The sequence below is a fragment of the Labrus mixtus genome, chromosome 6 (genome assembly GCF_963584025.1).
Source record: "Labrus mixtus chromosome 6, fLabMix1.1, whole genome shotgun sequence".
In the NCBI taxonomy this organism is placed as follows: domain Eukaryota; kingdom Metazoa; phylum Chordata; class Actinopteri; order Labriformes; family Labridae; genus Labrus; species Labrus mixtus.
The window spans coordinates 12263494-12277688 of record NC_083617.1 but is presented as its reverse complement, the minus strand read 5'-3'; the positions used below and the strand labels follow the sequence as shown (position 1 = coordinate 12277688).

Sequence of the window (14195 nt, the reverse complement as noted above, 5' to 3'; positions counted from 1 at the left end):
ATGTCTTTTCATATCCCTTTGCCAGATGAATACAATGATAAAAAAGCATGCATATTAAGGATGATGTCTTAACCAAATGAAATGACAGGTAGCTGGAGAGGCTGTTTGTGTTACCTCCTCATTTATGTATGTTTTCTTCTATAAGCTTCATGCTTAAGAAGACCAAACCAGGCCTGGTCAACAGCAACTCCTCCGCACGGCTTCTGGAAGATGTCGTCGTTGACAAGGATAATCACGATCACCTTATTCAGAGCTCCAGAGTAAGCTTTCTGTTTTGTTATCATCTCACCTCCAAAAGCAGATAAGCACTAAACATAAACAAGAAATCTGCCCACAGAGAACAGAATATTTTGTAAATTTTCTCTTTTTCCTAATAACGCCCATCAATAACAGAAAACACAAAATGCTTTTGAACACTCTGTTCTTCCTCAGAGTGGCTTGAAATGAAATTAAATCGTTTTACCAGCTGAGCTCTTTTCTTGTAACTATCAGCCACAGAAAAAGATGAAATATAGGATGACAAATGGAAACGCTGACTTCTCTGTTTCAGTATTATTACTCAGTGAGGGTCCTCCCCGGTCAGGAGCCGTTCAATGTTTGGGTTGGCTGGGTAACATCGAACTTTCATCAACATGATGTCACTTTTGATGCTGACAATGTCCAAACTGTGACTGTCACCCTGGGAGATGACAGTGGCAAAGTCCAGGAAAGGTTAGTATACACTAAGACAGGTGTGTAGTTTGTCCAGCTCTTTTTATTTAAATACTATTAATACAGTGATCTATGTAACTGATGACAGAACTATCCCATACATCTTACAGTATTGACAGACTGTAATACAAATTCTGTTCACAGCAGTATATTATGATTTTTTTTTTACTGCCCATTAATTTCAATTCTGCTTCTTTTTAGTTTTCATGACAAATGACAAACACATCTCTGTTCTTTGTTCATAGTGTGAAGCGTTGTAACTCTTACATGGTTTGTGCTGGAGAGGCAACAGGTCTGTCTCAGAGTCGCAGAAGTGCAGGGCTGGAAATTGGCTGTTTAATCGACACGTCCACTGGGCTGCTCACGTTTACCTCCAGTGGAGTAGAGATGGCAACCTTCTATCAAGTAGGTCAAACAGGAATTAAATCAACCTGTTCATACTAATCCGTATCTTTCCTCTTCATTAATTTTTAAATGTCAAACCTACACTTATCTTAATGTGATATATACATTAAACATTATTGTAACACTTCGGATCAAATGATTAAGGTCGTTATTGTGAATGAAGCTTTATGTGGAGCATGGAATTATTCGACTATTGTTTCTTTACTAATCAGGTTGAGGCCGGTTCAAAGCTGTTTCCTGCTGTTTTTGTGAAACCCACCACCAGCAACATGTTTCAGTTTGAACTTGGACGCGTTAAGGTAAAGGAAGCTGAATTATTAATCTTATCCCAAAAAAATAAAAAGTATGTTTGATTGTTTTTTTCTCCTTTTCTGCTCGTCACTTTTATATAAATGCATAACAAATAAGCAACACATTTCTAAAAATTGGATAAAATGGTGTTGACAGAGTTGATTCTTTATTTATTAGATTTCAGCCTGCAAAGTCTGAAAAGTTTCTTTAACTGTAATACCTTTTTCAGTCCTCAGTCACTTTTATTTCTGTAAATGTTCAGTAGTCTGTTTGACTGTTCATCTTTTTGTTTTCCTCTCCTACACAGAATGTGATGCCCCTTTCAGCAGGTTTGCTGCGCAGCCAAAGAAGGAATGCAACTCCTCAATGTCCTCCGAGGTTTCAGGTGCAGAAACTCAGCCCGGTTTTATGGACCAGGATACCGGACTGCACACTTAGGGTGATGGTGGATCGGCCAGATGAGTGCCATGGATGGAGAGTCCAATGCTCTGAGCCCCTTCAAGTCATGTGTCTTCATATCCCTGATGAAAACAGGTTAAAGAGTATTGACATATTTGTGTTTGTGGAATCTGACTGACCTGTTTAGGAGCTCATTAAGTGAAGCACATGTTGTTTGTTTTGTTGCTGTCATTCCTCATGTATCCTGTCACACTGTTATCTTCAAGCACCAGACAGGACACCTGGTATAGTGTGTAACATCATGGAAATTGCAAATTACTTCAACTGCATCTTAAGTTGTTTTTGGGTTCAAATTATCAACACAAGCTATAATTTGATTTGAGCATGCAACAACACTGATATCGTGCTGTACTTTTTTGTTGTCATACGTCTAGGTGTGTTGACATTTTGGAGCTGTCGGAACGTGAAGACCTCTTTACATTTCACCAACATACTCTCCTCCTGTACTGCTGCTTATGCGCCCTTGGAAACACCAGGGTTTGTCATGCCCTCTGCAGTCACGTGGACCAATCCCAGATGCTTCATGTCATCCAGAATCCCCACCTCCCTGGGCAACTCCGCTCTGTATTTTACCAGCTGCTGACTCAGGTGACCGCTTGTTTGAGTTCATGCAGCTTACAACAGGATTTGGAAACTAGAAAAAAATTATTTAACAAGTAATTTTTCATTTCAGGTTCACCTCAGCAGCCACTTTACGGCATGTCTTATGATGAACCAGGAATATATTGTACCTATGACTGATCAGACCAGAGAAATAACACTTTTTCCGAGCCCTGCTAATGCAGGTAACGCTCAACCTCCAGATGCAAGGCAAGGCATTCCCAGCTCTTGTTTTAGCCCATCCCTTAAACCACAGATGCACTTCTCATCTCCTTGTTTTGTCAGGAGTGATGGTTTGGAAGGAGATTGTGCAGTTGAAGTATCCTGCTCAGACAGCCCAGAGATCCCTCTGGACATAGTGAAAAATCTGACTGTAGAGATGCTGACTACTGGAGTGTGTGCTGTGGGTCAGGGTGTGAGGGATCCTGTAGGAGGCAGCATTGAGCTTCTGCTGGTCCCTCTAATTAGACTGTTCTACACCCTGCTGGTTATGGGGGTATTTGGGGATGAAGACCTTGGGAAAGTTCTGAGACTGATAGAGCCACGAGTCTTTTCAATAGATGCTGAAACCCCTGAGGAGGAAGAGGAAGAAGAATTGAGTGATGATGAAAAAGAATGGAAAGGGGGACAGAATAAAGACGGTGAAAGTCTGAAACAGGGACTTCTACATATGAAGCTTCCAGAGGCTGTCAAAATTGAGGTGAATGATGCTGCAGATTTCTTTGACATTGGACTTTTTCTGTTAGCTCTAGTTTTGGATTAGTCACAGATGCTTAGTTTTTTTATTTTGGTTTTAAACCAATAATAAAATAGAATTTCCAACATTTCCTTCCCCAGCTCTGCTATCTTCTGTCCTACCTGTGTGACTGCCAAGTGCGCCACAGGATAGAGTCTGTCATTGCCTTCTCTGACAACTTTGTGGGTCAACTGCAGGAGAACCAAAGCTTTCGCTACAACCAGGTCATGCAAGCACTCAACATGTCAGCCGCTCTCACTGCCCGCAAGACCAAGGAGTTCCGCTCTCCTCCGCAGGAGCAGGTCATATGGCCTAAAATATTATTTTTTATGTTTTCAGTCATCACAATGTAATTTAATATTCATTAAAGCTCCTGTGAGGTGTTTTATGTGGTTATGAAACAAACTGAAAATTATACTGATGCCTATTTATGTCCTAAAAAGGCAAAGACCATCAGCGACAAGATTGATGACTTCTATATAGTTTGTTATAAATCTTATAGTCAGTGCTGTGGGTATTCGTCAGGAGGTTGTTTCATGAAAGCTGTTCACTTTAATTCCATCAACACAGACTGAACAATAGATGTGATGTCATTGACTGTTGAAATACTTATCCAGTGATAGCCTCATTAGAAAAAATAAAATTAGGGGGCACAACACATTATGACAGATATTTTAAGACCCTTTTATTCAAGGCTAACGCAACCGCTGATTTTGCCCTGTATAAATGTAAGCAAAGACATAAGATGTTATATGTTGCCCCTAAGAGAGCCAAAATCAACACCAACCCAAAGTTATTCACGGGAGCTTTGATCTCTGTTTGTGCACACTAAAAAAAAAAAAGGAAACAGAAAGAAAGGCTTTGACATAACTGTAAGTTTATCATTATTACTTTTAATGACCTGTCTGTAGATCAACATGCTGCTGGGCTTCAGACATGATGAGCAGCAGGAGAACTGTCCCTGCCCTGTTGAAATTCAACAACTCCTGCAAGACTTTCATCACCTTCTCAACACACACTGTGGTTGGAGCACTTTTTTTATCTTTAACTTATTCATAATTAATCCGTAAAGAGCCAGGGAACTATGAAAAAAAGCCTTCAGAATGTTCTAACTATATGCCACTGAAAAGTTTACTCTTATTGGCTTTTACTGTGCAGGAATTGAAACGGACAATGACGCAGAGGATGAAGAGGTTGCTGAGATGTCAGTAAAAGATCGACTTCTCAGTCTGGTGGGAAGTGTCCTTGGGTTGAAGAAGAAACCCATAGAGGCAGAGGAGAGTAGGCTGCAGAGTGCCAGTAAGTGAATCAATGATGAGAAAGTCTTTTCTTTGTTCTTATACAGTCATTAACTATTCTCTCGTTTTGACAGTATTTTATCACCTTCTTTGCGCTTTTAATTTACCTGAAAATATGATGTCACAACATTCTTTATTAAGGAACAGAATTATACAGAAACATTGTGTGGTTTTAATAGGGGATAGCCGATGTCTATATGTATGTAAGTGTCAGAGAGAACATTTTTAATTTGGCCAGAGACATTTCTACTGTTGTAGGACTTGTTTTTGATAAAAATGAATTAGCGTTCCACTCCTCCACTACTTTAATTTCTACCTTTCACTCGTTGATGCTTCCTCAGAGTCCCTGAAAAAGCTCATCTCTGAGACAATGGTGCATTGGGCCAAAGAGACTGAGATGGAGGACCCTGAACTTGTAAGAGCCGTATTCACTTTGCTGCATCGCCAGTATCAGGGCCTAGAGGGGCAAATGGCGGGACCCCTCTCCAGAGCCTATACGATCAGCCAGATTTCAGAAGAGGACACCATGGCACTCCTCTCCTCCCTGAGCCAAATCCGTTCCCTTCTCAGTGTCCGAATGGGGAAGGAAGAGGAGAGGCTGATGATCAGAAAACTAGGGTAGGAGAGATTTGTAGTGTAACACAGATTTGCATTTCCTGTACTGCTTGATTTTTTGTGATTTATATAATTCATTTCTAACAAATATATTAATGTCCTGCCTGGTGTTAAAAGTTTCTGTTTCTTTTGTGCACTTTTTTTTTATGTACAGAGACATCATGAATAATAAAGTTTTTTACCAGCACCCTAATCTAATGAGGGCTTTGGGGATGCATGAGACCGTGATGGAGGTGATGGTCAATGTCTTGGGAGAAGGAGAATTAAAGGTTAGAGATACAAAAAAATTCATAATGATAATGTGGAGAAAATGTGTGCAGTCCTTATTTTTAAAATACATGTCTATATTCTATGGTCCATATTCTGAGGAATTAAACTTAAACATGAAAATTTTTTAAAAATGCAGTGCTATCAGTATAGTTCTTTACCATCTGCCTCCTCACATATTACTTTCCTTTATGGCCATGCATTTATTTCCTTTTGTTAGGAGATCACCTTTCCCAAAATGGTGGCCAGCTGCTGTCGTTTCCTCTGTTATTTTTGCCGCATTAGCCGTCACAACCAGGGAGCCCTGTTTGATCATCTCAGATACCTGCTTGAAAACAGCAGCGTTGGACTTGGTAATTGTTATCCTCTTATTTTCCTTTTCTTTGTTTATGTGTAAGTGGTGCGAAAAGTAACAGGAACTCCAAAGAATGTACTGTGAAGTTTCACTATACAATAACCCTCATCAATAGTTTAACGCTAGAAGTATAAACCTCTCAAAACATTGTTGAGAGATATTGAGTCAACTCTCTGGAAATGTATGAGGCTATAGTTTGTAACGCTATTGCAAGGATGGTAAAGAGTTTTAAAACCTGATAAACTAAAAAAGTAGCTCAGTAAGTAAGAATCTATTTCACATCTTTTAGATTGAATTACACATATATAAGAGTTATTGTGTCTTACTCTCTTTGCCAGGACTTTGTCTTGCTCAGCAAATAAAGAAAATTGTTTTCTTATTTTACTTGCTCTTGTCTCAAGTTCAATTTTAGGTGATTCAAATACAGTTTAGAAATGTTAAGCTCTTGACCCTCTGATTAGAAACCCAAATATCTTGACGTTATAAATAGTTTATAAGTTATGTTCAGATTGTTTTAAACCTTCTATTTCCTTTTAGCTTCACCATCGATGCGGGGAGCCACTCCTCTGGATGTAGCAGCAGCCTCTGTAATGGATAATAATGAACTGGCATTAGCACTGAAGGAACTTGACCTACAGAAGGTTAGTTCATATTCTATATCCTCCTTAACATTAATGCTGTTAAGTCTCTATTGTGTCACGTATACATAGAAAAGTAGTCTGCCAATTCAATCATTTTAAATTATTTATTTAAGGTTGTTAAAGGTGGAGTCAGTGGCACTGTATGTTACAGCTTCTAAACACAGCATTCCTTTTGTATAAGTCTATATTTAACTTTTTAGGAAAAAGCTGCTGACTCTATCTTTAAAGTGTCTCTGATGATGATTATAAACCCTCTGTATATTTTACTCTCTCTAATTACACTCTTGTGCATCACTTTAATGAGTATAGTTTTTGAGAAATACATAATGTTAAGACATAAGAGATGCTTGAGGATCACATTTCTTTTTTCTTTTCCACATTATTTATTCAGTGGTTGAAGTAAACCTTGTGTTATTTTCTATCCAGGTGGTGCAGTACCTAGCTGACTGTGGTCTCCAGAGCTGTCAGATGCTCGTGGCTAAAGGCTATCCTGATATTGGATGGAATCCTGTGGAGGGCGAGCGTTATGTTGATTTCCTGCGTTCTGCTGTTTTCTGCAATGGTAAACTGTCAGTTCTACTCGTAAAGTTCCTGCCTTATACAAAACTGAAAATGTTCTGTACATTCTAGTATCCTATAAAGATACTATTGAGATCATTTCAGGTAATTTAAACAATTCTAAGTGTACTGAATATAAACTTTACAGTCAAATTGCAGAAATTAAGATGGTTTAATTATTTTATTTCACAATTTTTATTTAAGTTAGTCTCTCTAAAAGTGATGAATTTAAACAATTTACCTTACCATATTTTTGTTTTGACCTATTCATGGCATTTATTAGTTCTCAATTGAGAGGTTGCATGATTGTATGCCCCCAATTAAGTAAGCTATCTGTGATGGTGGTAATTAACCCGCTGATTTTTTATATATTGATTTTTCTTACTCGGAAGCAGTACCCTGAAGGCGTTAGTTCTCACTGTCTTTGACTTTAAAGGTGAAGACAGTTCAGCCCTGGTTTTCCATACCAAGTACCTCTTAGTAGTTTCAACCCTACTTCTTTTTTTACAGTCTATGAGCTGTTTGTATTTTGATTTTCACATTATTATATAATTTCATGTCTTAGTGCTCTTCCTTTTCTTCCGATTCAATGCCGATTTTGTCCGGCTCACAGATAGTTAGTGTTTATCTTCTACACCTTCCTTGACCTACAGGTGAGAGTGTAGAGGAGAATGCTTATGTGGTGTTAAAACTGTTGATTCGTCGGCCTGAGTGTTTTGGCCCTGCACTGCGAGGTGATGGTGGAAACGGTCTCCTTGCAGCCATGGAGGAAGCCATCAGGATCTCAGAGGACCCTTCTATGGATGGACCTTGCACCATGTACCAGTCCAACAGAACACTGTCAGTATTAGAGGTTGAGTAGAGCACTGCTGTGTGTAGACACATATGTAACTATTTCTGGTAGCTAAATTAGGTATCATCAATTTGATAATGCTCTGTACAAAATTACTGTCGGTGGTTTGTGTGTGTGCGTCTTTTATATAAAACCAATTTTAACAAATTTAGTCCTACATGTTTTTAGTTGTAAGTTGATAGGTTGCTGTGTAGTTATAAAAAAAAATAAACAATTGGGACTACTGCTTAAATAGAAAATCATTCAGTAAGGTTGACTTTTTGATATTGTATACTAATCTGTGTGAATCTTTATCGTTTTCCTCTCCATATATGATGAGCCCCTTCTTCTACACCACCTCATACTCTCAGCAGTTACATGAAATTTAATTGAACTTTTTTTTTTTTTTATCTGTTGAGTAGGAATTGGCTTCATCTCTTTTCATTGTGGCTGATCTTTAAAAGACTATTTCAGATCAGTTGAAATTTGGGGAAAACATATTCTCTTTCTTGGCTAACCGGCTGTTTTATTTAGTGAAATTCAATAACTTGATTCTGCTAAATATCCTCAATTATTTATTTGGGTTTATGACAAGCTTCAGACCATTATGATTGTTTCCTGTAACAGAGATGTGGTCCAGGACAATGATGATGACCTCATTCACATGGGGCACGCCATCATGACCTTCTACTCAGCTCTTATTGACTTGCTGGGCCGCTGCGCGCCTGAGATGCATGTGAGTGTTTTCCCAGTCTCCAGCAGAATGCCCCCCCTCCCCTGCATCAATATCCACTGATCTCAAACAGGGAGGCCTAACACAGAAAGTCTAATGCTGAACCCCCACTGCAATTGTGTGTTCTGTACGTCCCAGTCTGCCTATCTGCTCTGCTTGTGTATTTGTGGCTATAGACAGATTTACTGATTCTATACATTTAACAGTATTAACCTGACAGACTTAAAAACACTGATACTGCGCTACTTGAACCATTTTGCATTAAAACACTGTACAGTATATAGAATGAAGATAGCGTTTTCAATATTCTATATATTACATTTTTCATATATGTTGTCATCCCGATTTGAACTGGTGGACGGGGATGTCAATCAAAGGGACGTTAACTTTCTTTATTTACGGGATGCTGCAAGAGTAATTGGCTTAGGCCTGTCAGGATTTGTGTCAGAAAGACACAGACTAGGTCTGTTTGAGGGGCGAGCATGCATGTGTGCCTGGCTGTCGTCATAAGCGCCTGATGGGGGGGGAAAAAGCTTTTTCAAAGGATGATTTTTTGCCTTTAACATTTGCATTGAAGTGCAAAGGCAAAACAAGACAAGGCAATTTTTATGTCACATGTCAAACACAAAGGCTGAAGAAAATGCTTTGCAGAAGTCATACAAATTCATTAAACCCTTCAAAAGATAATGAAAAATGAAATTTATTTTCACAAGACAAATAACAAAAAAAGAAAACTGGCAGGACATAAGTCAACAAGAACTAATAGAAAGCCTTTCAGATAACAAATCATTTTACCCTCTCTTCAAAGTTTCTTATCTTTGATATCAATAACATCTTGACCAAGGAAATGGCCTAAAGACACAATAGAATAAACGTCCATAACAATACATCTTTACAAATCTTATATAAAACTGAACCATTATGTATTGTGACCCTCAGCAATCTGTCATGTGAGCTGTAAATGACTGACCACTGGTAATTTTCTGAATTGTTGCACAGTTGATTCAAGGAGGAAAAGGAGAAGCTATCCGTATCAGGGCCATTCTGAGGTCACTCATCCCCATCCAGGATCTTGAGGGAGTCATCAGCATTTCCTTTGAAATCCCTTCAGTGGCTAAAGGTGAAATGAGCCTTTCGAGTAATCTAATATTGAATACAGATTGCACAGGAACCTTCTGTGCCTGCCTTGGTCTGCTATTGTTTTTTTATTTATTTATTTATTTTTGGGCTTTTTGTGCCTTTAATGGAGAGATAGGACAGTGGATAGAGTTGGAAATCAGGGAGAGAGAGTGGGGAATGACATGCGGGAAAGAAGCTACAGGTGGGATGTGAACCCGGGCCGCCCGCTTGAGATGACACCCTCCATACATGGGGCGCGGGCACTAACCACTGCGCCACCAGCACCCCGATCAGAGATGTTTTTGATAACACTGTTCCTTTGACTTTCCTGTAATGTCAACATGCTGTACATCATGAACACAGTGGTTGAGAATGAAAGAGAGATCAACTTTAAAAATCAGACGTGGCTCAGCTAGATACAGTAAATGTACAATATGCTGTATTTCAATGTTACTTTTGGTCATAAAATCAAATCTTTACTTTTCCTTTTGTTTGTCCAGATGGTCTGGTGGATGAGCCAGACCTCTCTACAGTGTTCTGTCCTGACCACAAGGCAGCCATGGTCTTGTTTCTGGACCGAGTTTACGGCATTGAGAACCAGAATTTTCTTCTCCACCTACTTCAAGTTGGCTTTCTGCCCGACCTTCAGACAGCCGTGTCTCTTGACGCTGTGAGAATAAAAAATGCGTATTTTGTTTTCCTGTTCACTTGTTTGTGACAACTTCATAAGAGTAAGATTTGACTTTCTGTAAATCCCAGTTACATCCCATCAGGTCCCTCCCGAGCCCCCACCCACTCCGTGAAGTCAGATGTAATATATGTTAGATTGGCTGTGATCTTTGCATTAATAGAAACTGGTGAATTGTAATTGTTTGTTTTCGATTGTATCCTGTATTCTCTTGCTGCCTCCACCTTCAGTGTGGTCTGTTTAGTTCCACTTGGTTAACTGGGTTGTGGAATTGTGACCACGCTTCTTTTCATTGCAGGCTGACTTAGGCTCCACTGATATGGCCTTGGCCCTCAACAGATACTTGTGTACATCTGTTCTTCCCTTGCTCACCAAATGTTCAGATCTCCTCTGTTCTGTTGAGGACCATGCCTCGCTGGTGGATGCTCTTATCCAGGCAATCTACAACCTCTCACGGGCTCTCAGCCTGACCAAGGCTCAGCGAGACACTATTGAGGATTGTTTGTTGGCAGTGTGCAGGTAGGGTTTTTATTTGGCAAGGTCAAGTAACCTAAAGAGTTCAAGTCGTCTCCACTTGGTTACAATTGAAATTAGTATTTGCTGTTGCTGTCTGAGCATGTTATTACCGTATTATTATAATTTTTTAAATTTGACATTCAAGTTTCCTTTATTCAAGCTCACTTCCTTTGTTTTTTGTTTGACCAGATAAAATGCTAAGAAGAGAAGTGACAGAGCTAACGCTGACACACCAATATATTCTAATTCTCACTCATTATATTTAATGAATCACTTTAAAAAACTGTTTTCGCCTAATTCCAATCTAATTTACCAAATCCAATCAAATTGTTAAATGAATTAACATCAAGCCTGTGGCATTTTTTTCATGTTAATCACTCATAAGATTATTCATGTATGTGTGTATGTGTCTGCTTGTACATGTGGTGTGTATCTGCTCTTGTGACTAATTCTGTACACATTGGTGTCCTTAGTAAACTCCAACCATCTATGATGCAGCCTCTTCTTAGACGTCTGGTCTTCGATGTCCCCAAGCTCACAGACTACAGCAAAATGCCGCTAAAGGTGGACACAGCAGTTGCAGTCTATCACAGAATCTGTACAAATGTTTGATTACACAAATAATTGTGTTAACTTGACCTACACTTTCGTCCTCCAGCTCTTGACCTGTCACTATGAGCAAAGGTGGAAATACTACTCGCTAGCAGGGGGACAGGATGACCAGAGTTCTGCCTCTGAAGAGGAGCTCCACCTGTCCAGAAAGCTGTTCTGGGGTGTCTTTAAGGCCTTGGCAAAGAAGGTAAACCACACTGAACAACTGCCCCAGTCATTTTTTTGTGATAGCGTCATCCTGGGCTTGATGTAATGTTAATGTTTTCTTTTTCTCCAGCCCCCCTCAAAGTTTATGTCAGGAGAAACCCCCAAATTGCATATTTGATTTTCTTTAGTGTACTTCTCAAAGAGGAGAAGTGGAGGAAGATAGAACACACTTGAGATTACAAATACATTTTTCATATCCTAGTATGAAACCTTCACTCCAAACAGAGTTGCTGAATCTTTTCTCAGTTCACTGTAAGTGTGCACCAGCATATTTCTGACACTTCTGGCACTTATTTGACTGATTCCGAACATGAAAACATCAAAGAGTTCATAAGGTTGATCCTTTCTCATTCCCTCATCCAACATCCACAGAAACCGAGCCCATAGACAATGGTGCAGAGAATTGTGCCGCTTACAGGGAGAAATATATAACAAACTGACAATGCTTATGCTGAGGTTGTATGATGTATTTTACACTTTTTATTGATTATAGTTAAAATGAAATCAAATGGAAACATTATGGACTCTATTTTATGTAGTGTAGGAAGGAAAACCATGTAAACTTAATTACATACCAGCTGAATTTGTGTTCAGGGATACAAAAGATGTAACATCAAGTCGTCGACTTTTATTCACAGATAATAAGCAAAATATTAGGCCGTTCCGCTTTATCTAAATTTCCCTTTCTTTTGGGGGCACAAAACAAGGTCTTTAAATTGCCCCCCGAGACGCGTGCTGAGCAACTGACCAATAACGACAGAGCGGATCGGCAGACCAATCAGAGCGGACTTGGCCCACGTGGGGTCTAACAGTGTGGGCTCAGCAGAGCGTAGCTGACGGACTCAGAGCGTAGAGGGAGCAACGAGGAGCAGTACATGAAAACAGACACTTTTTTCGGACTTTAGCTATTGTGAACGTACAAAAGTAGGTACATAGATTAAATATACGAACCCCAAAAAGGGCATAATATGGGCTCTTTAAGTAATGTCCCCCCAAAAAATTAGGTATATAAATAACATCTGAAAATACCAGTGCAAACACACAAAGACAAGTTATATTCCATTGCCTATCTGTCTTATTTGAAAGAAATACTTTTCAGTGGAAGTATTTCTACAACAGAAGCAATAATTGATTCCAATGTTACATTTAAATTGAATAAGCTGTTTTTTCCAGCTGCTCCTCTGTCGTTCCAACTCAGACATTTGCAAACATTGGTTAAACTCAAACATTTTCCTTGCTGCAAAGAAACCCTTAATCATGACTTACATGGATCATCCAGTTGTAGAGATGTAGTGCCAATTCTAAAATTGGTTGTCAGCTTTGCCAAATTTGGTAAAACAGCTTCTTATTTTGAAATGTTCTGAGTGAGAACAGGTCATTGGAGTGCATATGAACTGGTTCTTAAACTTATTTGCCCTTTCAAACATACAGTAGTCTCATATGTGCAGCTGTTCTTCTTGTAAATGGATTGACAGTGTGTGCATTAAAGGAAAACCAAAACAAGAAAATCATATTTTAAAGATACTGAGAGCTCTTTTGAAAAGTAAATTGATCACTGGTTTGTTGCATTTTTTACCAACAACCTACAAGTCTAAACTTTATGTCCTTCTTATTTTATTTTGTGTTATTATTATGTTGTGCTGCTTTCTCTTGTTTCATCATGTTATCATATGCTGTCTCTTTTTCTTCATCCCTTACTCACTCAGTACTCATAAACTCCCTTTCCTTCTCAAACTCCACAGCCCTATGAGCCTCAGTTATTCCCACTCTGTGTTCAAAGCCTAGCTGCTGTGGCTAAGGCCATTCCTCCTGACCACATGGACTCGAGCTGCACGCCTCATAGTGAGAGAAAAGCCTCCACAGACACAGAAGGACACTTTGAACTTCAGCCTGTAGATACATCCAAGTAAGTTACTGACCAGGGATATTTATAAATAATAGCACATGACAACAAACAGACTTTCAGGGAAATTCAAGAGCCGTGAAAATGAACAATATCATCATGTTGCTCTTGACAAATCTTTTCATTAACATTGAGCATGTATAATATTCCCCTCTTTGCTAGTGTGTCAGTGCCAGAGAGACTGGAGTTCGTGGTTAATAAGTATGCAGAGCACACTCACGAGAAGTGGTCACTGGACAAGGTATTAGCACAGTAATTATTCCTCAAATCTGAACAGCCTTTTAAAGATGACAAAGTAGCATTAAGGTTGAAAAGGGAACTAAAAAGACAACAACCATCTAAGTGGTGTGGTTGAGTTAGTATGCTGATGTCAACATATTTGAATGTATGTTTTTTTGTGTCTGAATCTCTGTGTTTTATCTCTGTCAGTTTGCCAATGGTTGGGTTCATGGAGAGCAGCTCTGTGAGAACACTAAGGTTCATCCTCTCCTCAAGCCATACAGGGCTCTGGCTGAGAAGGTAGACTGAGAAGTCAGTTTTTATTGTGTGCGCGTGTGTGAATTCAGAAAGGAAGCAGTGAACTGACAAATCCCAGAGATCCCCCTTGCATAACAAATGTGGTGTATGTAATATAAAAGATTAAAATGCC

At 39.2% G+C, this 14195-nt stretch overlaps 1 protein-coding gene across 1 annotated transcript in view; it reads left to right on the top strand.

The window, feature by feature from the left end:
• The window catches only part of ryr2b (ryanodine receptor 2b (cardiac)), a 66519-nt gene that overhangs the window by 17908 nt on the left and 34416 nt on the right, over positions 1-14195 (top strand). The window contains exons 32-56 of the mRNA XM_061040017.1: positions 146-260; positions 551-711; positions 957-1116; positions 1329-1415; positions 1715-1941; positions 2241-2454; positions 2540-3166; positions 3304-3504; positions 4114-4225; positions 4361-4501; positions 4842-5118; positions 5270-5384; positions 5603-5735; positions 6275-6378; positions 6805-6940; positions 7590-7776; positions 8396-8504; positions 9501-9621; positions 10121-10290; positions 10607-10827; positions 11298-11388; positions 11483-11623; positions 13386-13549; positions 13709-13787; positions 13976-14065. Coding sequence (XP_060896000.1) covers positions 146-260; positions 551-711; positions 957-1116; positions 1329-1415; positions 1715-1941; positions 2241-2454; positions 2540-3166; positions 3304-3504; positions 4114-4225; positions 4361-4501; positions 4842-5118; positions 5270-5384; positions 5603-5735; positions 6275-6378; positions 6805-6940; positions 7590-7776; positions 8396-8504; positions 9501-9621; positions 10121-10290; positions 10607-10827; positions 11298-11388; positions 11483-11623; positions 13386-13549; positions 13709-13787; positions 13976-14065 — 4183 coding nt within the window. The remainder of the gene's footprint in view (positions 1-145; positions 261-550; positions 712-956; positions 1117-1328; positions 1416-1714; positions 1942-2240; positions 2455-2539; positions 3167-3303; positions 3505-4113; positions 4226-4360; positions 4502-4841; positions 5119-5269; positions 5385-5602; positions 5736-6274; positions 6379-6804; positions 6941-7589; positions 7777-8395; positions 8505-9500; positions 9622-10120; positions 10291-10606; positions 10828-11297; positions 11389-11482; positions 11624-13385; positions 13550-13708; positions 13788-13975; positions 14066-14195) is intronic.